Raw genomic sequence first — 26407 nt, 5'->3', positions numbered from 1 at the left:
TCCAATTGGTTGCAGGCCATCCTACAGCCAATGAGAAGTTGTGGAAGCCACACTGGATATTCGGCTTCTGAAAATCATTTGAAAACCAGAACACTCACTTCTGGGTTTCGATCGTTTGAGAGCCGATTTGTTCGGGAGCCAAGCCGTTTGAGATCCAAGGCAAGGTATGACTGTATCTGTTTTATAGTTTCCATGTGCACTGCTATATGCCCTCTTGAGTTAATAAAGTAGTCTGAAAATCATATACAAAGCTACATATTCTGGTGGTTTCTTAAGGAATGCATGGCATTAGTAATCAAAACACACTTTTGGATGGGTCACTGCCCTCTTGTGCTATTGTTGCTTTCTTTGCAAAGCACTACAGTATCCCGACTGAAACCTGCATGTCATTAAAAGTCATTAAAACACTAACATTGAAATGATAGAAAGCATAATGAATTGCAATATGATGGAAAACAGAAAAATTCTTAGTTAAGCTACTAAATGTATTGCTCTATGGGTAACAGGGTGTGACAGGTAGATAGAAACCCTGCTCAGAAACTGTGCAGAGTGTACATATGGATACATGTGGAGGAACAGACATGAGGATGAGTGAACCAGACATCGGGGGGGGGGGGAGAACCTAAAGCAAATTAGATTTCATCCTCCATCAGATATGAAAGTAATTCGTGACAAACCTCTGCTCTTCAGAGCTGATTTCTGATTTCACTGATTAGACTGAAAAGGATCATAAAAATGAAGAATGCAATGCATGGGGTCGTTAGAAAGTTCAGCCTAAATGAAGATCAAGTTAAACAAAAGCCCTGTATCTTCTACAGGAAAAATAAAAGATATTACTAAGAGTAAGAGTTAATGTCCCTAGAATAATTTTACATAACAAGATTAATAAAAACATAGGCACTAAGTTCTAATCCTTCAAAAGAAGAAACCAACTGCTTTTTATAAAGAACAAAATTAAATGCAAATAACAGTGGCTTCAATGCAAGTGAAATGAAGCAAAAATCACCATGGTTACCATTAATTTTTAGTTTTCAGATTAATGAAAATCGCAGGAATCAAACGTGATGATGCCAGCTTTGTAAAGCTTTTGAAAAGGTTGAAATTTTATTAAATGAGGAGGAAAGGTAGTGTAAAGGCAGCTGCACATTTACACCACATAGTCTTAATTAGTGCTGAAAGGAAAGCTCACACAATTATGGCTCTTTTCATATTATCAATATTGTTAGCCTAGAATCCTAGCATAGATAAAGAACAGCAAACTCCTTAGAACCCTGTGGAGTATAGTAATTTTCAATTTTAAACCATCATAAAACCCAACAACGCAACCTGAAATTTATGCCAAAATATTCTTGGAAAAACCCAAGTTTTGTGGTATGAAATGGAAATTCACATTCTTTTTTAAAAAAAGCATATTGTTTGGCATTTATGTTTCTAAATATAAATCTGATTTTATACATTCATTTCAGTCTTTTCATTATAATTTGAAAACCAGGAAGCTCTTTATGACTCACTTCCCCACAAAACATATTACCTACCTATCCATCACTGATTTGTGCACAATGTACCATATGAGTCAGAAATGACACATCCAAAATCCCTTTGGACATATCCAAAAATGCAAACTAGGAATGGAACATTTGCCATTTGATCACTCTCTTAGGGCCCAATATTATAGAGAAGATCCATCAGCTAAGAGGCTACAGAATTTGACAAAAGCTGTGCTATGCCACTGGAACACTGGATATGCCACCAACTTGTACTATATTGCCCTCTGCATGCTGAACTGAGAGCTAAGATTTGTTGCTCTAGATACCTGATGTGGATGATCAAGTGAAAATCACATATTTGTTGTCTGGTTTTCACAAATTTGTGACAGCCAATTTTGTGAGATTTGCAGTCTCTTGCCCAGAATTTTTGTGTACGTTTCTCCTAATATACATATTTTTTGCATGTGATTTAGCCTACCAAACACTTTTTTTTTGCAATAAATATAATATAAAACATTTTGGCATGTTATTTCTCAGTAATACTGATTGGGGTAGTTTGAATGTCAAGGAATAGCTCAGTTTCTGGTTGTCCATTGTTTTAGAAAGGGAAACTGAACCAAAACAGTCCCCCATTTATTTCACCACGAGAAACCAAGGGTAGGGTATAGCTCAGCACTAAATCACAACACACAATTGCATAAACACCACACAGGGAGATCATAACTTTGGCCATATGGCATAAGGCTATATCCCTCTGGCCACATGTGATGCACATGTAGAGCTCACAAGGGGGAACTCTGGAGAACCAAGCCAAGGCATGACACTAGAAGAGAGTGAGATGCTACTTTGCTGCTTAACACCTTTTGCTCTGCTCCAGCACCTTGAGCAAACGTTTCTACTCAAGCATCAAATAAAGAGGGCTCCCTAACTTCACAGCCTGTAAATGATGTTGCAAAGCTTGAGTATAGCCACTGATACTGGATATAAAATTTTAGAGATATCTGAATATACTTTATTCAGTACTCTATGGCTATGTTTGAAAACTCCTGAACTTATGCATGCACAAACATTAATTTATGGGAAAATATGCATATTCGGAGGGCAGTGTGGTTGCCAGCATATTGACATCGGCAGTACTCCCCCATCTTACCTCTCCATTCTCCAGTGGATGAATCCTAGAGTAATATGAAGTGCATATAACTTCATCATCTTTTGTATACGATGGAGGTCCAGTGCGGGGAAGAATGTTGTAGTGAGTCAGACATTCTGTGTCTGTGATAGCGTAGTACTGCCAGGGCTCATAGTTGACACCATCTAGTGAACGTTCCAAAACCCAGTTTCCAGGTCGTGGTGCATTAGCTGCTTTTAAAATGATATAAGCAATTTGGAACACCTGGGAGAATATGAGAAAGAAAAAAAATATATCAGAATAACTGGTTGAAGTACAGTATATTTTTCTTTTGCTCATTTACAAGCAAGCAATGCTGATTCTAAAGAAGTTTGATATTATACCTTGGCTTTAGCAAAGTCTGCAGAGAAAACAATAGCATATATCCTGTTTACAGCAGCATCCCATTCATGAGAAGTGAAGCTGAACATTCGCTCTGTGTTAAACCTCTTGCACTACTGAACTCTATTGTTGTTCTATGGTTGCTCTGCTGTTGCTCGCTTTGGGATAGATGCCTAGCATATAAAGTAGAGTGAAATGGCTGTACCTCAAGCTCAAGCTCTACCACTAAGCTCCTAGCAGTTCCTATATCTAATATGAAGGAGCTTGGGTCAAGGGGCTATGAAAGAGGGAGAGCACAGCAAAGATGAACACTGATTCAGGTTCTAGAACCATCACAATGTAATGTGATGTGCTGTACCCACAAGGGTGCCAACTTGAATAAAATACGGGGTGGGCAACTAGGTAAGCCCTACTCCACATAATCAATCACAAGACATGGCGCGCACACACACACACACACACACACACCCATTATACAAATTTAGTAAATAAATACAAATTTAGTAAATACAGTAATACAATTTCAGTAGCCTCACAAAATTGCTACTGCTGAGCTACACCATCCTCCATATATTTTCCAGTCCCCAGTTGGTGTTCCAATCCCATCTGGAAACCCATTTTAATCTTTCTTCATCCGAGAAACACCACCTTGAACATTCAGCTGGTGATTTCTACCTGCAGCTTATGAGTACTGCTCTTATATAAGCAGATTATGAACATTTAATCAACACTCATTATGATTTGCTCTTTCACCTGCCTTGCCAACTAATTTACAAAGGATTTATTTTCAACTAACCTACTTACCAAGACTGATATACAAGACACAATTATATTTGAATAAGCTTTGAATATGCTAATAATTTATCTTTTTGTAAATCAGATTTTATTACAACCCAGATAAAAATGAAACAGGTGGATACGAGTATACATCTCAGTAAGATTAATTAAAAGGATTTCATAGATACTAACTCACATTTAGAATGTAGCAAACTCTTAGTCAAAATATATCACAAAGATGGGCAGTTGGATGACTGGGGTATCGGTATTGCCCTCTGAACAGCATTTTATATACTGGAAATCCATCCATTATATAAAGGAAAGTATTAGCATACATTGAAAGGTAATAGGGTTTCATTCTTGATAGCCTCTCCAACACTGTTGTATAATATATAAATCAATATTTATCACACAGAAGAAACACTTCTGTGGTGTAGTGTGGTGTTCTGTGGTGTAGTGTGGTGTGGTGTAGTGGTTAAGAGCGGTGGGCTCGTAATCTGGTGAACCGGGTTCGCTTCCCTGCTCCTCCTCCATGCAGCTGCTGGGTGACCTTGGACTAGTCACACTTCTCTGAAGTCTCTCAGCCTCACTCACCTCACAGAGTGTTTGTTGTGAGGCAGGAAGGGAAAGGAGATTGTTAGCTGCTTTGAGACTCCTTAGGGTAGTGATAAAGTGGGATATCAAATCCAAACTCCAAACACTATTATGTATCTGCATAGTTTTCCTGGAGACAAGCAGCTGTATGTATTTCTCCAATTCCAATACAGGCCCTCCTGAAGATAATGGAGAACCACAGCAAACCATCATTTCCATTTCTGGAGTTCTTAAGAAATGCAAGGCATAAACAGAAATCTTAGTGTTTTCAGTTCTGGAGTTATAGCAAGAAGTATGAAGAATGACAAAGAAAAATTTATAGTGGGAAACTAGAAGACAATGTTCCATATCATTAGTTGGTGAAAGCTTGGGTTTTCACTGGAACTCTGCCAATTCACACCAACTGAAGTTCTTGAATATTATAATTACAGAGTGGAACAGATGAAATAATTAGAGCTGTTTCAGGTTTTTTTTTCATGGTAGCTTGGCAGCTTTTCCAGTGTTGGCATTAAAATGTGTAAAGGAGAAAAATGGAGATTTCACACTAATACTTTGCTACTGTAACTAAGTACTTCAGGGGTTTCCCAGCAGAGAATTTTGAGAGCTTTCTAAAAATGAATTTAGTGTCAGCTAACTTTTATGTTTTGTTGTGTTTTTAATGCTGTGTTCAAGAAAGGTTCCGGGGTGACTGCCTCACTCTCTAAATTATCCAGAGGCGAACATTGTACTGTTTAGTGCTGCATAAAGCTGTATCATGGAGCATTTCCCCTTATTGACCATCCGTGTCCTTTAACTGTGACTTGCAAGCACCTAGCAGCAAACAGAGTGAAATCTATGTCTGTCTGGCTAAGCCTGCTAGAAAAGAGGGTAGTTAACTGTCATCACAACAAACTGGTAGAGCATAAGAAGAGTCCTTTGGGATCAGACCAAAGACTGATCTTGTCCTATTTCAAATAGCGACCAGCCAAATATTTCCAGGAAACCAAGTGGGATATTGTCCTCTCAGCTTTTTATATCCCAGCTACTAGAATACAGAGGGCTGTATCCAACTGACTTAAGAGTAATTGAAATTAATGGACCTACATTAGTCTATGAGAGATTCCCAATTGTGCAATGCATGGAAGTCCATTTTTTCCATCTTTGGAGCACTACGGTAGGAGGACCTGCACCCCTATAGAACAGGGTTAGGCTACATGGTGTCCTCCAGATGTTGTTGGGACTCCAACTCTCATCAGCCCAGATAGCATGTCAAATGGTGATGGGAGTTGTAATCCAGCAACATCTGGGGGAAACCCTGCTAAAGAACTTCTTCTGCTCACTTTCTTGAAGACTAGAAGCCCTGTCCCAGATAGGATACTGACATCCTATTTATAAAGTATACTGAAACATCTTACTTGACTGTGTCAAGCCAAAATGAAGTTCCATCAGGCTGCCACTATTTCCTTGGACTTTTAAGTGATTCCTAGCCAATTAGGTTGCTTCTATTGACTCACATCACCCTAGTCCTATCAAACCCATTGTCCCACACTCACCTCTGATCATTACCTCACAGTTCTTTGAGTCCCATATCTGACTTTTTATCCTTCCTTTCCCTGTCCCTTTCTGCAACAGAAATACATCACCCAAGTGTAATACAGACAACCATCATCTAATGTAATAGCAAAGTTCTTTCTCCTTCACAACATGCAGGTGGCTACAGGCACACAGTGGTTCCAGATAATAAGGAAGGAAGTCAACATCACACTCAAGGAGTGACCAGCCCAATGCCATTCAGTAAGCTTCATGGCTGAGTGAGGATTTGAACCCTGGTCTCCAGGCCCTGGTTCAGAAGGGCCATTACTGTTTTCACGAGCATGACTCAAGACAGACACTGGAACCTGACTGTTCAAACCTGCTGAATGTTATAGGGAGGAAATACTGATGGTCATCTTGGGTGACAGTTGCTCACAGGAACTTAGCTATAATCATTATACACTTCCTCAAGGACACAATGGCAGCAACAAGGTATGTCACAAAAAGTGGTTATGCTGTTGTCATTGCTGCTCCTTAGTCTTTCAGCTCTCGCTCACTCCCCTTCCTGACATTTCCAACACAAACCCTCTACTCTCTTCATTTCCCCACTAAATGACAGAGTGAACTCAAGTCAGTAGTTATAGCCACACTGAATCAGATGAATGGATGTCATTTATAGCAAACAATGTAGTGCAACTTAAATACGGCTAGAGTATATTTTACCCTTTCACAAAATGAAGCCATTTGAAACGAATTGGTCTGTTTGGAGTGCTTGGTAATTTAAGGTTCTTTTCCTGTTTGAATACCTTGGGAAACGACTGCATTTTACAAGAGCTCCTCTCTGACTTATTATCGTGGGGAGCCATATTCAATTTTAAGCTGCCAGTTTTTGGGGATGGAGGGCTAGGAATAAATGGCTCAGTTGTTCTAAAGATGTCCAATTGCATTTATATCACTCCAGCCATAGAGATTATTGGGTCACATAGTACTTAGATGAGAAAAAGAGAGAGAACTGTGAAGCACTCAAATCAACCATTCTAAAAGTTGGGTTATATTCAGTGCTCTGAGTTTAAAATGCTCGCAAAAGGTGGCAGGCTAGCATGAATTTAGCATTGCTCCCAGGAAATGTGGTGTTTCCTCTGACTTGCTATTACATGAGTTCAGAGAGGGAAATTGAATAGGAGCATGATTGAAATCATCAAGGCAGGCAATTGGAAACAATGGGTTATTCTTTTTTGAATGAAAATCTGAGCCACAGTTTTTTCTTGACACAACTATCTTCAGTGAAAGATCTTCTAATGAAGGATGTGATTCATTCTTAAACCTTAAGTTGTCTTCATCTTGAAGACAAAGTGTTCAAAGTGTTAACCAAGCAAACATATTTGGGATTCTGAGGCAACTTTCAGCTAGGTTGATTGACCCCTGGAAATTCTTGCCTGTTTCTATCACATAGCAGCACTCTGTCAATGTAAGGACATAAGAAAAGCACTTTGGAGCAGACCAAAGGCTCACTAAGCCTAGCATCCTACTTTTTTCTGTGGCCAGCCAGAAGCCTTCAGGTAGCCCACAGTCAGGGCATGAAAGTAACCCAATGAAATTTGTATGATTCTCTTTTAAAATCACTGAAGTTTAATGGCCATCAGTACATCTTGCAACAGTGAATGCCATAAAATAATTGTGTGCTGTGTGAAGTATCTGACACCTATCCGAAATACATAAATTGTTATCTCAAAGCTCCGGCCCTTAATCCCATGTGTATTGGTACTACCTGTGGTTTATTCAGTACTGCAGAAATACATTCTGTGCATGCTCAGGGCTTTCAGAACAGGACCTGGGCTCTGTGACCTTTCCCCAGACAACACCTTTGAGAGTTTCTGGTTGAAAGCTGACCATCACTCACCATTCACTTGGATAATCTGCAGCTTTGGTTCATTTATGTTTGCTCAGAATCAACACATCTTCATTTCAAAAGAACATGGTGTTTTGCTCTGTGATACATGCCATTGAAAGCATTTTAAAAATATTGCTCTAAATTTCACCTCCAGACTCTATAGCTTTGGGCCTATCTGTTCTGCATTACATGGTTCACTTCTGGCCTCAATTCAATGTGCCAGTGCTTACATTTGAAACTCTAACCACCTTTGGTCCTGGGTGAATTGAGGGATTTTAGTCTTCCATATATAGGCTTCCAAACATTCCTGCTTCTAGCATCTCCCTCAGAATGCCATTTGGCAGCTAGGGATGTGGATCAGACCTGCTTTACTTGTGTCACCAATGGTCTGGAATTGCCTTCCAAGCAGATCTGTATGGACTTATCACTATACTGCCTTATTGGGCATATGAGTATTCTACATAAGGCTAGGTAGAAATTTAATTCTGTGTCGGGGGTGTTTGTGTACAATTTTCAGAGGAAAATATTTTGAACTACATACTTACAATTATGGAATTTGACAACTGGACACCGTAAATGGATTCTTCATGCCCTTACTATGGCCAAAAGACTGATACTGATGCACTGGAAATATAAGTGTATGGTTCTATTTAATCAATGGATTGAAGATATGACTACACTTGCAACTTATGAATGGATTGCTTATAGATGTAGACTTTGCATAGATAAGTATAATGATATTTGGAACACATTTAAATAAAATATCTAATATATACATATAAACTACTATAAGTATATATAATTGTTAACTTTTATAATGACACAGTATACCTTTTATTTTTATTTTTCATTTAGTTCAATTAAACTGTTCTAAAAATAATAAAAGAAATTTATGTCAGAGAAATCTGATGAGGCAATGGTAAGGAACAATAAGGATATTGTGTTAGTATTAGTGGTTTGTGAAAAATTTGTTGAATCACACTTGTACAGCTATTTCATGAAGAGAAATACTTTCTACCATGCACTCAAAGCCATCTGGTTTTATCTATTAAAAGAAAACTCATCCATGCCCCCCCCCCCGACATTTAGAAGAGTGGAATGCAGCACATTTCAAATGTTATAACAAGAATGGTTGCCATATTAGTTCCAAATGCAGGCAGGTGTGGTTCAAATAATAGCTTCTACTTGGCTAAATCTGTTGCTAGCAATCTGTTGACTCCTGATTCAGTATCTTGAACTCTGTATTCAGACCTACTTTCTAGATGCAAAGATCTAGCCTGGGAATAGTGTGTACAAGGCTTCCCCACATCTTTTGGGGGTGGGGTGGTGTTTGAACTGGTTTCCAAGTATGCACAGAATACTAGCATTAAGTTTCATTCCATTAACATGCTGGACTGGAGTCCACAGGTGCTTAGATATTATGTGTATTGTGTTTCTTGCAGCAGGATAGTAAGAGCTACATTTAATTTTTCTGCTCACTGCAGATCTGAAACTTTTAGCACTTTCTTTTAGCTAAGCCAATGATGAAAAATGCAGTAAGAGTGTTTTTAAAAAGAGCCCAGAAAATAATCAAAATTCCAAGCTAATCAAAACTCTTTTGAGACTGGTTTTTATTTTAATGTGAAGTACTACCAGTAATTATTAATATAGCACACCAAACTCATTTTGAAGCATAGAATAGACAATGGACTATTCTCTCCACTTCAGCCTTTAATTGCGGAAAAAATCCACAAGTTCTTTGTTTAAATTATGCCAAGTTATTGACATCTGAGAAAGCTGAGGAATACCCTAGATATTGCAGTGTCCATTCCGCAGCTTAACTGTCAGAGAGTGGCTTCATGAAAATAAACAATGGAAAGGGGTGGGGAGAGAAACAATCCTTGAGGACTAGATAAGCAGTCAGAGTCCCGGCATAGGAGAATGGACATTTTTGCTGCCTTTCCAAAATCCCCACGAGACAGCAGGCCCATCTTGTAAGAAACGAAGACTACAGAAACCAGTAGAAACTAGGAACACTTGACATTTTAAAAAGACACTGCAGGTTTGAGCTGTAAATCTAGTCAAATATTGGGTTCAAATCTTGCACCAGCTCTGCAATATACAACATGCAATCTAACTGGGCTGTTGATGATGACTTGAATGAGATAGTAGGATAAGGAAGCAATGGCAGCATAATGGAAGCTTGTTTGTATAGGACTGCTCTCAAGTAACTGGTTTATGGAACGCAGCCTAAGCATATTAGTTAAAGATAATGAGAGAACAGGGTTGCACTAGTTTCTATGGATTACAGTCCACTTCTTAAAGTGCATTGTTATCTTAAATTGGCACACACATACACTCATGGTGCAAAAGGAATACCTACAGCCTCTCTCTTAGAAATGCTTCAGGCTTATGGAAAGTGCCGGCCCAATTCTGAGATAATGGAGTATCCTATGGGTTTGGGAAGGGGACTCTTGGTTTGAGAAAATCTTGCAATTGGTGTGCCCTAATACCAGGAAGCAGCAGGAATCTGGATAACTACAAAAGTTTGTATTTTTTGGCAAACAATAGATCAACAGCTCTGCATAACAGCTAAGACTTCCTATACCGGCAAGACCAGTGTCCGAGTTAGTTCCCACTGAGCTATGGAAAAGAAGATCAAACCGATCCATTCTTAAGGAAATCAGCCCTGAGTGCTCACTGGAAGGACAGATCGTGAAGCTGAGGCTCCAATACTTTGGCCACCTCATGAGAAGAGAAGACTCCCTGGAAAAGACCCTGATGCTGGGAAAGACTGAGGGCACAAGGAGAAGGGGACGACAGAGGACGAGATGGTTAGACAGTGTTCTCGAAGCTACCAGCATGAATTTGACCAAATTGCGGGAGGCAGTGGAAGACAGGAGTGCCTGGCGTGCTCTGGTCCATGGGGTCACGAAGAGTCGGACATGACTAAATGACTAAACAACAACAAAGCTATGGAAGTAGCCACACCCAGTGAGGGGAGGAGCACATTCTGTTACATACCAGACATGTCACATTGCCACCTCTAGGATCAGTTCCAAGTGCCCTCTTGATATCACACAGAAAGTCATTTTCAATAATCTCAACAGCTGCTTCTAGGTTTGGTTACTATTCCCCCTGAGATTGAGGGAAAATGCAAGTGTTCATTTGCTGAAGATATGTGAAATGAACCACACACATGAAAAGAACATTCAGATCACTCATTCAAGGATATCATCCTCAAACTTAAATGCTGAAGCTCACAGCTTTTCCTGTGAACTGAATCCATGCACAATTAATTCACACCTTACATTTTTGTGCATATTGGGAAGTTCATGAAACCCTTGCATTGACCATTGTTACAAAAATCAATTATTAATTTGCATTAACATTTTCTTACATGTGAAGTCAACAGCATTTGGGCTTTTGTGGCTATTTGGTAATGTTGAAACATTTTTTTGTTATTATACTGACCTCTGTCCATCTTTTGTAAACCAGTTAGAGGTGGGTTTTTAAAAATAAATAAATTAAGCAGTCTATAAATTTTGTTAAATAGATAGAAATAAACTGTAGCTTATGTCTTCATGAAATATGTAAGACATAGGCTGATCCAATATGGACAATGGTCAGGATATGCCACAAATTCTGTTTAAAGTGGCAATTTTGGAACAATCATAAGAATGAATCATTTAAAACAGCAGAAAGGATTGAGGGTGAAACTATAATAGAAGAGAAAGCTAAAATTGATAGAGGTAGAGGTCTATGCAAAATGTAAAAGGATGTTTATTAGAGTGTTTATATATTTTGTAAACAGATTTATGCTGCAGACATGTGCTGTGTTGTTCAGAAGTCCAAGTCAACTTCCAAAACCTATTTAATTCATCATTTATAATTAATGTAAATCATATGTGAAAATATGTCTCTATGAACTGTGGAAGTATTCTTTTAAAAAAAGAAAAATCCTTTTCAAGTGTTTAGCGGTTGAGAATAGCTAAGCAATTATTTACAGCTGCACCCACACATTTTATTTGTTAGAATTTTTAATTGTTACAGTGTTTTAGATTTTGTAAATTCCATTTTCCCTCCTGGGGCCTGTGGGGCAGCATAGCTTGTAGAACTGTTACCAAAGAACCCCTCTAAATATTTCCAGGAATTTTCCTGTATTAGACAGTATGGTCCACATGATAAGACACAAGATTCCATTTCCACTGGTAATTGCCTCAATCTGTACAGTACACACTGTGAAGCACACTTCCATAACTTGCAATACCCACTAACAAATGGCTCGTAAGACACAGGAAACTGTATCCTATTACAAAGGGTAATTCACTACACTAATATTATTCATATTGTGCTGAAATGAATCATTAATCTACATACCGCTAGCCAATGAAGCAGGAAATCTCATTGTGTATTGCTCCCACCTGCTCTTCTAGCTCAAAATAAATCCATTAGCTAGGAGCCGTTTGTGTAATTTAGCTTGCAGAACAGCGTCACACAGAGAAATACAATTGAATAGCTACTTACATATCTGTAATATGAGTAATATGTATGTAGGAATTATGTATAGCTTCTAACAACTTGAGACTTAATTTTTTCATACCTATATTTCATGGAGTTGCAGCAACAAGCTGTACTGGAGTCACCCAACCCCTTTATTTATTGTGATAGATTAGCCTTAGTCCAACCAATGTTTATTCTGAAACCTGTCATGGAAAATGCATAGATGACATTTTTGGTGCAATCCAACTTAGTGATCAGTCCTACTGAATTCAATGGTACTTACTCCCAGTCTTCCACTGCCTCCCGCAGTTCGGTCAAACTCATGGTAGTAGAAGCATTGCCACATACTCTGACAAAGTTTTTTCTAATGGTGTATTGTTCCTAATGTGCCTTATACAAAAGGAATGTTAAATATGGAATAATGAAGCCTTGTGAAAAAGTAAAAATACTCTACCGAAGTAGAAGAGCTTCTCATTTTAGTTCTGCCACATTTCTATTGTGATGACTGACATCTGACTCAAGAATGGCATTTTTGTCGTTGCTGCATCAAAAAGCTTTAAATATGACTGCTGAGAAGTTGTGCCCTTATGATTTGGTCGAACTGTTTGTTGGTGTTAGGGACTGGTTGGACACTGAGGAGTGTGCTGGTTGGATACTGATGAGTGGGCAATGGGAGAAGTGGGGTTGGAGACTGATTTGCCAGATGGGGTCTGTGATCTGGGGGGAGCCTGCTGCAGCCGGGAGACAGAGTCAGAGGCAGGAGAAGCTGTAGGATTGGAGAGTGAAGAACAGGTGCTGGAGGAGGGAGAGAGAGGTCAGGCTGGTGTAGAGTCAAGGGCTTCCATACCTTCTCCTCCTGCCCCCACCTCTCCTGCTCCACTGTCTCCCAGGACCAGAAGATGACTGAGGTAGGAGGAACAAAAGGTTACATGTAGGTTATATGTGTGCAGCTGGGATAGGGGAGACACAAGCTGAGGTAGGGAGCGGGGCCTCTCTGTTGCAGCAACTGCCTCATGGGATGCACACCTAGGAGTAGCTGAGAGATGTAGGACTGGTGGACATGCCTTTCCCTAACTTGTAAATGTCACAATAAAGAGTTAATTTCTCACTCTGGACATTCCTTGCCTGACAGCACTGTGACAGCTGGCTATTTTGAGCTTATCTGTGTTGTTGGACTAAGCTTTGGCTTTCATTTTAACATCATTGTGATTTCATTAATTCTTAAATAACCCTAATTTTGAAAGTGGGTTGTTTTTTGTTGTTTTTTGCAGTAAGCATGATAGATAAAGGTTATAAACAAATGTACTCATGGATACAAAAATGAAGTGGTGCTCTTGGAGTGCCGCACTGGTGAGCATGTTTTAGGTTATGATATGGATTTCCATTACCAAAAATAAAGTCAGATCAGGTTACAAAATAAAACATGTTGGGTAACATCCAATGTTAGTCATATTCAGAGCAGAGTCACTGAAATAAATGTATACTCTGACTTAGTTTTATTTCACCCATCAAATATAAAAAGAATCGCAACTGCTTTGACTTACTTTGTTATTTGCACAGCCAATTCACTTGCCCCCCTCGGGGGTTTTCAGTCAGAACCCAACCTCTGGACTCCTTTACCAGGTTACCCTGAATTTACACCCCGCCCCCAAGATTTAGACTAAGGATCCAACCCAATACTGTTTTCCCCCAAAAGTTGAAAACTGCTATGAGGAAGGCCAAACCTCCAGGCCGGCCCAATCTGTCTGCAGACAAACTCTTCCTGGCCCTGAATATGGAGAATGAGATGCTCCACAGCAAGGCCACACTCATGTGCTGCCCATTGACCTCAAGCCAGAGCTATAGCATATGTAGGATAGCAGAATGACTGCTTCAAGCTTTTATGCCCCACTGGTGGACCCAACAGAAGACTGGCCTTGTAAGGTCTGCCACCAGATCATCACCCCCCCCCTCCCCAGGCATCGACTGCCTGCCAAAAAATAAATTAAACTGTTGTTTGAATATGGTAAGTGGTCTTTGTCACCATCTCCAAAGGCCTGGCTATCTTCACCACCACATGAAAAGTTTATGCTAGATACACCTCCAAGGGAGATAATTTCAGGCAAATGATTCTGCCATTATTTTGTGACCACATATATTCCTATCATAACATATCATATGATATTACATTATATTATTACATTATATATGCTGAAAACATCCAGCTTTTTAAAAAAACACCACACAAAACTATTTTTATTTCCAATAAGCTGCTTATCTGCAGTATATTTCAAAAACAGGAGCAAGTCTACACAAGATTCAACTACTTCTGAAACTCATTTTTATGACAGTAATTTGAAACTTTCTACCAGTTTGACTTACTTTTGGATTATCTGCTGAAACCGTGTCAAATCTAGAATAGCCTTCCCCACTTTGGTTTTATCCAAATGTTCTGGCCACAAATTCCCCACTTGCATTTATTAGATATACACAGTGCTTTTTTTCTTTAAAAAAATGTTTAGCGGTACTCTCATTTTGACTCAAGAAAATCACCATTTTATAGTTCAAATCAGGAAAAATAAATACAGTAAATGGACAAAAGTACAAAGATTCACAAAATGTTTAGGGGTATGCGTACCCCCTGCGTACCCCCCCCCCCCAAAGAAAGCACTGGATATACATCTTGTTCCCTGAAATGTATTGAATCATATTTAAGCGCATTATAACAATGAAAGCCTAATTCTGAGAAATACTCATTAGTTTCCTCATAGCCCATCATGGAGAAATGATCCATATATTTGCAAATGTAAAAAAGCTATGCAACCATTAGAACATCCCCTTTAAAGGGTCTATTGCTGTCATCATCCTTGTGTTAACTCTGTGTTAGCAATAAAATGTTTCTGCCCTTGGAGCGGTTTTAATCTTTAGCAAAGATCCTAAATTTTAATGTCTGTTCGGAGATAAACGGCAGCTGCAATAGTAATTCTGTCATATCTTGTGACCATAGATATTCCCATATACTGTTATTTATGCTGCAAACATCCAGTTTTAAAGGTTTTGTCCTGATTCCCCATAAACTGCTTACCTGCAGTATATTTCAAAAACAGGAGCAAAGCTGACCAAGACTCAGCTCCCATTGTGTAATCTTACCACAACACTTCAAAACTTCCCAACACTTTGGGAAGTGTTTATGGGGCTTACCACTAGGGTGCCAAGTCTGTATGCATGTTAGAACAATCTTCTCCAACATGGGAAGGCTGCTGCTGGCTGGGACTGGTGAGAATTGTAGTCCAAAGCATCAGAAGGGCACTATGTTGGGGAAGGCCATTAGCCACGATGGCTATGCTCTGCCTCCATGGTCAGAGGCAGAAATGCTTCTCAATGCTAGTTCCTGGAAACCACAGGAGGGGAATGTGAACTTCTGCTGGGGTCCTGCTTGCAACTTCCCCACAGGCATCTGGTCTGGACTAAATGAGTCATTGGCCTAATCCAGCAGGCATTTCTTATGTTCTTAAGGATGAAGTAGAATACATATATGTCACTGAAGAAGATACCCAACTCCAATAATAATAATAATAATAATAATAATAATAATAATAATACCCTGCTCATATGGCTGAGTTTCCCAGCCACTTGGGGCAGCTTTCAGCAGAATATAAAAACATATTTACATGAAAATGCTGCACACTTCACTGATAGCCCTGGCCCTTTTAATAAACTTGAGTACAGATAAGTTTCCGGAATTTGCAGGCTGTGTGCACACACACACAATTCACAGTTGAAAACACACCTGGCCACCAGTAAAAACAATACTGCAAACAGATAAGCCTTAACATGGCATGATAATTCAACAAGCTTCTGTTGTTCTAGATCTTGGAGGATGCTGCTGACTCAGAGTACTGCATAAAGACAGACGGTTTTAATTGCATTGGCTTCAACAGCTTAGCTGAAGATGCCTAACTGTAGGATTGTGGCATTAATCAAACAGGTACTATCTATAGATGGCAAACATGAATACGCATACAAATTTATTCTGATTAGTTTAGAAGGCTGAAGGACGGCCTGTGTGTGTGTGTGTGTGTGTGTGTGTGTGTGTGTGTGTGAGAGAGAGAGAGAGAGAGAGAGAGAGAGGGAGAGAGGGAGAGAGGGAGAGAGAGAGAGAGAGAGAGAGAGAGAGAGAGAGAGGGAGCTTTCTTTCAAACTGCAATTTGTATCTCTGGTGGACTGCACTCTGCAGCCTTCTTGGAAAAAAATCTCACAGCAGCCTCGGCTTCACTTTCCTGTAAGTGCAGGTGCGGAGATTGCCTACCAAGTACCTGACAGCTGTCTGTTATCTGTTAAAGTGAAGTTGTTTCTGCTTTAACAGAAATCAGTGTGGAAAGACCTTTTCTGGGGATAAAAGGAAGAACTTCCTATACAAATTAGCCAGTGCACTGACCTGATGCACTCAGTAGCCAGTCTTCCTGTTCCCAACACTTCAGTTATAGTCTAGGTCTAGGAGAAGATATCATGAAGTCACTCCTCATGTAGGGCTTTTTTCAGATCAAGACATATGAACAAGAGGCTCCAGAATGCCGGAGAAACGTTTAATAGAAGTTGTAAAAACATGAACTATCACATTCACATCACAAATGACAAGGAAAGGCTGGCATTGTTTTATGTTTGTAAAATTTAGATGGTCAATCAGCTGTGTACATTTAAAAACCTGATATTATATATAAAATACTTATTGTGAATGGGTGCTGACATTGTTTCTTTCTTTCCTCTCTCCCTTTTATCCCGCTTGCAACAAAAAGTATAACAAACAAATACATGAACCTCCCACTGAAATTATAAAGACATTCTGAAGCCTCTTGTGAATGAGGCAGGGAAAAACAGGTGCCTCTTTCTTGGGGGAAGAAACATTTACATAAATTGAAGGAAATTAATGGAAACTATGCATTTCTTCATGAGTCATTTGCATGACTTTCTCCTCCGCTGCTCATGATGCCTCTTTGTGGTGTCCAAAGCTGATCTGTGTCTTCCAAGAGAGACCTTTCTAAACATTACATTATTTTAAAATCTCTCTCTCCCCCCCCCACAATCTTTGTGACAGAAGCCTACTGATTTTAAAATTAAAAAAATACAGAGAAGAGCCTGCTGTATCAGGCCTGTGGTCCATCTGTTCTCATAATGTTCAACCAGAAGCCTATGGGAAGCCCACAAGCAAGACCTGAGTACAATAGCACTCTCCCCTTCTGTGGTTTCCAGCAACTGGTATTCAGAACCATACTGCCTCCTACTGTGGCAGTCAAACATATCCATCAGGCTTAGTAGCCACTAGTAGACTTATCATCCATTAATTTGCCTAATCCTTTTTTTTTTTACAGCCATCCCTGCCATGGTGGGAGCAAATTATATAGTTTAGCTATGCAAAGTCTGAAAAATGATAATTATTTAATAATAATAAATCTCTTGTCTCTCCCAAATCTTCCAACATTTAGCTTCATTGGATGACTCTTAGTTCTAGTGTTTTGAGAGAGGGAGAAAACCTTTTCTGTATCCACTTTTTTCATACAATGCACAACATTGTAAGCTTCTACCTTGTCGCCTTAACTTGCCTTTTCTCTAAACTAAAAATCACCAAACGCTGTAACCTTCTCTCCATTTTGAAGCTTGAAACGTGCTGGAGGCTGACTTCTTGCTATGCATATAAGATTTCAGCTATTTCCTAGCCACAAAACTATGGGTTGTATTGAAGGCTGCACCAGCCCTCTGGCACAGATTTTAAGGATGTGCAGGGGGGAGAAGTGGAAGGGAAAGTCCCACTGCACGAGCAACAGTGTTGGAGACAACCCTATGATCCCCAGTCAAGGGCAGAGTTAAGGGTAGCCCATAAATACCTTTGCTTATGGTACTTGCATGCTTTCGAAAGAACACTATAATTGCCCTAAAATGGAATAATAATTATATTTTCCTGTTTATGCAGCTAAAATGATGTCATTTGGGGGGGGAATGCATTATTATTTATTATTGTGTTATGCTGTTATTTTATTATGATGGATAGTCACCAAAAAATACAATTCAACTCCTCCAAAAGGTCTAGGTTTATTTAATGATGAAAACTGTAATTATTTTCTTGGTTCATTCCCCACAACATTAGAATCTGCTAAAAGCTTTCTATGTACATTCATAATTATCAATAATAACAGCCACTAATGCATTCCTGCAATTTACAGACCATGACTTTTAGCAATAGAAAATGTCCAATCTGTTGTACAAAAGGATATAGCATTTTAATAAGGGGCCATCCATAAAATGCCTAGTAATGACTGGATCACAAGCTTTCCCAAAAGAAAAAGGACAACCACTTGATGTCTTCATCTTGTCCTTTTGACTCCATCCATAAAACCACAAACAAAACAAACCCCATGTTTTATTCAGTATTTTATTACATAGATTGGTATGTGTCTAAGACTAGATCTGCACGATACAACTGTGTATCCTAGCATCACATCTCCTCATCCTCTCTGTGGATTCAATGCCACATAAATTGTGATGTGACATCATAAAGTTGCAAGCTCTGGCAACAGCCAATGAAGTGCAAGTGGAGAAAGGTGGGGACCCCACAACATGCTGACTTTATTTCACACAACCTTCCTTATAAAACACTGCCAGAAGCAGAGCTTTTTTAGCCGGAACTCAGTTCTGGCACCACTCAGTTGGGTGCCATTTCCATTCTAAGAGAAGGAAGGAAGTTTTATGGTGAGTTCCAGCACCTTTTTTCTAGAAAAATATCTCTGGCCAGAAATGTGGGGAAGTGGGGGCATAGGCTGCTGCTTTTGGCAATGGTCTCACCTTGGCCACATCACATCTTTCCAGCCTAAGAAGCATTACTTACTCTGGGGGATCTCTGAAATTCTAAGGCCAAGCAAGTAGACATAACAATTGTTGATTTTGTGGATTCTCTACTAGTGATAGAAAATGATTTGGAATGCCATTCTGTTATGTTTTGGGAGGGCGGGGGCGGGGGGGGTTAAGATTATTTGCTGCAGTGACCATTCCTTTTTTGCTTATCATTATTTCACTATATTTTTTAATGTGCCACTACTGAGGGTGGCAATGAAGCTCATCTTTAAGCCATCAGAAGCAACTTCTCTCCCAACATTCCCTGGGAATCAATGTTATGCTACACAACATACCTCATAGCATTTTGGAAAAGGGTGTGAGTAGAGTTATAGGGTGAAAAAATCAAGTGTAGCAGTGAGGGAGAGGTTGACATGAAGTGCAGAGGCCAGACTTCTGCAGTTTCCACTCATCCCTGATCTTTTCTAGTGGGGCAGCTCTCTTGCAGCTAACAGGTAGCACTGGTTTTGCTGCAGCAGCCTAATTTAACAGATGAAGCCTTTAGGCCTTTGGAGAAGAAGCTCTTGGTAGGCATTACTGGGAAGGGAGGTGACAACTTCCCTTCAGATTTTGCGGTTCTGAATTACCACGGTGTTTTTACTACCTATTTTTTGGAGAAACTGTTTGGTGACTATATTAGGGCTTAGGTGGATTAGCAAGTGGGCCATTTATATAATTGTTTTCAGATGTTATGTTAATGAGGTCTCAAATAACTCGGGAGAGAGGCCAAGAAGCTGTGAACCTTGCTGAGGCAGACAGGAGAGGACCCTAGGAAGATTGCTCTTATGAAAAGCGGGCATGTCATAAACCTGGTCTTTCAAAAGCAACAGGGTTCATGAGGGTTGTGATACTTGTTCATTGAGTATAGCTGAAGACAAAGGAGGTTGTGAAAAGAATTTGGGGAAGAGGAGTCAGCCCAGGTTGATCCCTTTTCCAGGGCAAAAGCAGAACAGGGAGAGTGAGAAGACCATTTAAAAAAGACACAGGAGAATCTTAGTAGTAAGAAGAGAGGCAGAACTCTCACAGATCTGTTGAAGGATGAGGCTGCTAATTTTGGTTGTGAAATGTACTATACGTGACTCAGTCACTCTCCACGGGAAGGGAAGAGCAAGTGATTTGTGGGTGTTAACTGAAGGGTCCGCTGAGTTTTGCCAAGGGGTAGCTTAGTTGATTATACATCCCAGCTCACCTCATATCAAGTATCTTATTTCCTTCTGCACTGGTTTTATTAACATGCCTTGTTCCCTGTTTCATTAGCCTATTTAATTCTAATGTTAGTAACTGGCTCTATTTCTTGCCCCTTCAAATAAAATACACTCAGTAATTCTTCACTTAACTTTAATCTCTATTCTCATCCCCCATCAACTGGTGCTCTGGCTATTGTCACACAGGGTGTGGGATCAATGCTGCAGTAAAGATGGCAGCTTCAGGAGTCAGTGTGATAATGCTCCACAGGGAATGAGTAAAGGGAAGGGAGGAACCTCTTAGGTTATCTAAGCTATTTTCAATTTCTTGGATACTGAGCTGCAGCAGGAGCAAATATAACATCGCGGTGTGTTATTTCTGGCACCTAACTAGATATTCTGTATTTGCATTAGCTAAAGGGAAATAAAGCCACTTCTCTTCTGTCACTCCAAGTCCTCTTAGTTGCACACCTGCCACAATCCAGCATTCTTGTGAACATCAAATGATAACAGCCTCCTAGAATCTATACTCTTGCCATTTCATCAAACTTACCATGGAAGGAGAAGAATGACAGGAGATGCGATGAGAAACCTAAAGCTACTTCCTAAGAGTCTAATGCAAATGTATCTCAGGACTCGTTTGCTTTCCAAGTATACTAGGTTCAATTCCTCCCCCCCCCCAAAAAAAAAAGATTCACAGCTTGCAGAGCTTCCTGTAACACAATGACATTTCTTCAAAGACCTACTTGGATCAAAGAAAACTGGAACTATGCCCGCTTCATGGAAGCACATTTGTTACAATTTGCCATTTTTTAACAACAATGTGTGTTGTAATCTTTTTGCATTTCTAAGAACATTTAAAGATTAACTTTCAATGTTCTAGATGCCAGTCTCAGCACTAGACGTTCAATATTTGTATATAAAAAGTGCTCTGAAAAAGGTAATGCCATTGTTACCACCACTCTCTGTATACCAATAACTGCTCGCGCGAGTGTTCTATTCACACAAGCAATATATTATGTTGGAGGATGTGATTTACAGAGGATTGTTTCTTCCCTTGCACTAAGCCAGACTATTGGTCCCTCTAGCTCAATATTATCTATACTGATTGGAGGTGCTGTCAGAAGTCTTTCCCATCTCTACCTGGAAATGTTGGATATTAAACCTTGAACCTTTTGCAGGCAGGGATGTACTCTTGTTTCCATCTGTAATGGCCATAATAGTCCTGTTTTTCTATCCCCCCCCCCTATTTGTTTTATGCTGCTCCCTGTCCTGACATCTGGATGCTCAATATTAGGTAGACAGGTAGAAATACAGGAACAAATTTCGGCACCAAAATTCAGCAGCAGAAACAAAGCATAAAGGTTACCTGCCGCAAGTCCAGCGTGATGGTCACATAGTGATATTCCATCCCATTCTGAATGCTGGGACTTTGCCACCAAGTATTCTTGCCATCAATTGCATTTGTTATGGGATGTCGCTCTGTTGGAACATTAGTAAAATGCAAAAATAATAATGAAGCTAATTAGCAGTGAATGTGACTTGGCTTCCATCTCACTCACAAATTCCATTTCAACCGACTCAGCAAATTCATTCTGTTTCATGCAGTATTTAATAATAATAATAATAATAATAATAATAAGTAGTGTGTGAGAGGCACATATAATATCCTGGATAAAATTATTTTCCAGTGCTTGCAATAGCATACCACAAGCTTTAGAAATGCACCACAAAGCTTTGGGATGAAACATATTTCCAAGACATAATCAGGAAGAGATTAAAGATGCAGCTAAAACAGAGAGAGAGAGATGATCTTTCCATGATTCCCCATACTTCTTACTCCTAAGGCCTCTTAAAACACAATGCTCTGTTGTAATGCTTAGGCTATAGGCTGTTGTTTCTGGAAACAAGTTCTCATTAATTTCAATCAGATTTTTAAATACATTTCCTATGCACAGCCCATTGAAATGAATGACAAATGCTCAGCAGCAGTGCCCAGTGAATTACACCCAATGAGGCTGTCAGCTGTTGTGAGAAGAAGTGGTAGTTGTGAACTGTGGACATGTCATACTGACAAATGGATAATTTTTCAAGCAGTATGACTAGTTTTGCTAGTTAAGCTTAGTGGTATCAGGGTCCGGATCCAGTGCTTTAAGTTGTGCTGCTGCCTTTCCTAATTCCAGTTGCCTAATTCCTGTAAATCAGTATCTAGAAAGTAAGCTCCATTTAATTCAGTAGGACTTACTTCTGAGTAGACATGGTTATGATTGCTCTGTCAGTCTCTTGCAGACATCTTGGTCAGGACAACGTTGAAACTACATCCACAGTTCATAACTAGTGGCTACAGGTATCTAGCTAGGATATCAAAGTGCACGGGGTCCAGTTGCACATGCATGCCCCAATCCAGTTGATGGGCCTTTCCTTGTACACACTGATCTTTCTTTTTGGATAACAGCAACAGATAAAAGCAATGATTTGGATCTAACATGTAAAAAACCACATTTTTAAAATTTTTGAGCCAGGGTGCTAATTTTTATAAGCTTATGCTTTGATTCAAATTAGCAGTTCACTGAAGGAAAGGAATCCTGTCTCATAAGTGAAAAAGCAGAATGTCTAAAGCACAATTAAAGCAGTTGTGGGAGGAATAGGAGGTGTCAGTCTAAAAACTGCAAATGTCATAAACTGTATGCAAATATCAAATGATTCAATAGCTCTAGAAGCATTAACAGTAGTGTGTTATAAAATTAGGGAGAGAATTGAGTTATTGGATTCATATCAACAACATTTTTAAAATAAAATACCAAGAGCAGGGGGAAAGGCATTACTTTGCTCTCAATACTGTTTTTTTGTTTTTTTACTATGTCTGATCTTCTTTTTTTGGCAATCAGCTAAAAAAAAATCTTAGTGGGGAAGAAATCAACTGTAAATCAAACCCGGGTCTCTGAGGTGATAGTGATAGAGGTTGTCTAATTGGAAATTTTGCTATCAGCCTCCTCAAGTCAAATTGATATAAGGGTTAGTCATGAAAAGGAGGAATGAGAGATGAATATACAATTAACTGTAATCCCATTACGGAAGTTTAATCTTAATTAATTTGAAACCACTGATTAATTGCTGGAATGTATTCCCAATTTTAAAAGGGGAGAGACAAAATATACTATACACCATCAGGAAAAATGGGATAGAACTGCAGGCTTAAGGACCAACCTCAGTGATGAATGACAGGGGAGTTAGCTCACACAGGCAACCCATCAAAGTGTGGTCTTTAATTTGTGCTCACACATGATTAACTGGGGAGTGTGTGTTCATTTCCTTCTACAGTAATTAAGGGGAGGTACACCAGATTCACAAATTCCAAGGGGGCCATTTAAAGTCTGGTTACATTACATGGCATTCTTATTAAAGGACCATCTCTGGGTAAATAAAACAGTTCATTGTGGCAAATGAACATTTTGCAAACCTTAAAATGTGATGAGATTGCAATGAAAGGCCGTTTATTTTAAAGGCTGGCTGCACTGCAGACTAACAACAGAGACTGGATTGCAGAAGTACACAGTTCTTAACAGAGGCTTAAAAGACCATAGCGCTGGTAAATAGACATTAGAATTAAAAGGGCCCTCTTAGTAGAGACACTAATAGCCACACGGATAAGCAAGTGATGAAGCCATTTTTCTCTCTGGGGTTTTCTCCCATAAGGACAAAATGACATGGCACAAGTGTCTGACTGATGTATTACAAATGATGTCATTGGATGTCCTATCATGTGAGGATAGTCCTGAAAATAACTAGGGAAATGTCTTGAATGCTTTCTGTATATGCAGGGAAAAAGAAGTAGACTTGCTCTGACCTAGTCCCAAAGTTTCTCAAATGCTGGAGATGTTTCCATTGATGGATTTTCTTCCCATGTCCAAAACCCGACCCAGTGTGCATGAATCAGCACATTCAATAACCAGGGCTATGAAGGTGCTTTATTTTAACCAAGCATATCATATTAACAGTGATGCTAGACAGGATGGCTAGATGGACACACATCATGAAAGAAAAATTGAACACGTACGATTTGGAATCTTACTGCGCAGGTCACAGAGCCGACACTGAGGGTTTCTTGCAGGTTGGCCAGGCACGTGTTCAACCAACTTGCAGTACATTTCAGGCCCTATTTCCCCACAGGTAGCATTTGTGGTGATGAGAGCATTAGAAGCCAAGTTCAGAACTGCTGGAAACAAACCTGAAAGAAAAAAAAACACCATTGTCATGACACAGTAATAAAACAGAATCTCATTCACATTGGTGCAGGAATTAAGATGCATGTAGAAGAAGAAGAAAAAGAATTTGGTAACATAGACTGTAGATCCTAAACTGCTGTAGTGAATTCTGACCCTAAGATTGTAGGGTCAGAATTTATTGTATTTATTTCATTTACAGTGGTACCTCAGGTTACATACACTTCAGGTTACAGACTCCGCTAACCCAGAAATATTACCTCGGGTTAAGAACTTTGCTTCAGGATGAGAACAGAAATCGTGCGGCGGCAGCAGCGGGAGGCCCCATTAGCTAAAGTGGTGCTTCAGGTTAAGAACAGTTTCAGGTTAAGAACAGTTTCAGGTTAAGAACGGACCTCTGGAATGAATTAAGTACTTAACTCAAGGTACCACTGTATATTCCACCTTTCTCCCATCATGGAACTTGTATCAGTTTGCAGAAGGTTCCCAGGGTATCTCACCCAAACCTGCTGAGCTTCAGCAATGTGACGCAGGCCATGCTACACCATGCTTAGAATAGAAAATTAGCAACGCAGTCAAGCAGTTTCATCAATGCTGAGCCATAGTTGATAAAGAAAAGGTTATTTCCTTCCCCATCTTCTGTGCCCCCAATATTTTTTGTATTGATCAGTTGTTGCCCTTTCAATATATCCACATATATTTTAACTAATTAACAGAGGGCTGTTGTTTTTTAATGTAATGCAACAACCCAACAGGAGCTTCAGCCTATTGAGTGTCCACATTTTGAGAGTTATCACATCTCCAATTAAAAGTAGAACCATTGTGTGTGTTGTGTAGCAGGGAGCAGGAGGAGGAGGAGGAAATCCCAAAATATTAAGTAATAAGTTGGATCAAATATTAAGATTTCCCACAAAAGAAAGATCATGTGGGCTGAGGATATGAAAAGCTGAAGACATCAACACAGTGGGTTTGTGTCTGAGAGCTATGCTGGATCTAATGTTTGCCACCCCCATGTTTGGCTGTATTCCCTGAATCTAGCTCCAGACTTTAATGAGCACAAAACCTAATCTCAACTAAAATTGCCAAGGATGGGCTTGAATGTGTAACAGATTTTCAAAGCTTTTCTTCTCTTTCCCCTTGCTAAATTAATGCATTTTGATCTCCCATCTCAGTTCTCTTGTCTGTCCCTGCAATTAACCTGTGTGCCATTTAATTACTGACCTTTTCGGTCATGGTACAGTTATCCTCTGACATTCTAAGTTAGTGACTCCAATGCTCCTTTTAAAAGCCATGTTCAACATATTGCCTAAGCAAGGCACCCAATTAGCTGCTAACTTGTCCAATTTGTACAACCAGTCAATCAATAGTCAGGACTTTATTGAATTTGCAGCTCGCCAGGGTTTTTGCAGATTACACACCTCTGCTTTAGTGTGTTTTAAAGTGTATATATAATTTGTAGCTCCCTCCCCACCAAAAAACCCCCACCTCCACTGAGATATATTTATGATTCTACGCAGGGAGTTACAGAGTCAAGACTGAGTACTGAAAGAGCAAATGAGTAGTCAGAAGCTATAGTACCTCCAGGTTTACTTAAAACCTCAGGCTCTGCAGCATGAATAATATAAAAGCCAGCAATCTAGGCATAACAGGAAGACCAGCAGCCTGCTTTAAAGTGCACCACAGATAGTTTCAGCTAATGGGAACATCACATAAGCTCATAATATAGTGAGGCAGGCAAGAATTTACAGTATGTGATGTTGGAAAAATATATTGAAAGAATATAAAAGGAGGTGGTGAAAAAATGTCAGGGAGGAAACAGATGCACACAGACACACAGCTATGTGTACTTTATGTCTCTTTCTCTTAATCCTCTCTCACACACT

At 39.5% G+C, this 26407-nt stretch overlaps 1 protein-coding gene across 7 annotated transcripts in view; it reads right to left on the bottom strand.

Moving 5' to 3' along the window:
- Positions 1-26407, bottom strand: part of LAMA2 (laminin subunit alpha 2) — a 380508-nt gene that overhangs the window by 263174 nt on the left and 90927 nt on the right. For all 7 annotated transcript variants that reach the window (XM_080999463.1, XM_080999466.1, XM_080999467.1 and 4 more), the window contains exons 2-4: positions 24359-24529; positions 21671-21783; positions 2638-2880 (exon numbers count right to left, since the gene is read on the bottom strand). In XM_080999463.1, coding sequence (XP_080855589.1) covers positions 2638-2880; positions 21671-21783; positions 24359-24529 — 527 coding nt within the window. The remainder of the gene's footprint in view (positions 1-2637; positions 2881-21670; positions 21784-24358; positions 24530-26407) is intronic.

The sequence above is a fragment of the Podarcis pityusensis genome, assembly GCF_964106645.2.
Source record: "Podarcis pityusensis genome assembly, chromosome: 3".
Taxonomy (NCBI): Eukaryota; Metazoa; Chordata; class Lepidosauria; order Squamata; family Lacertidae; genus Podarcis; species Podarcis pityusensis.
The sequence above is the reverse complement of the archived record's forward strand: the minus strand, read 5'-3'. Positions and strand labels throughout refer to the sequence as shown.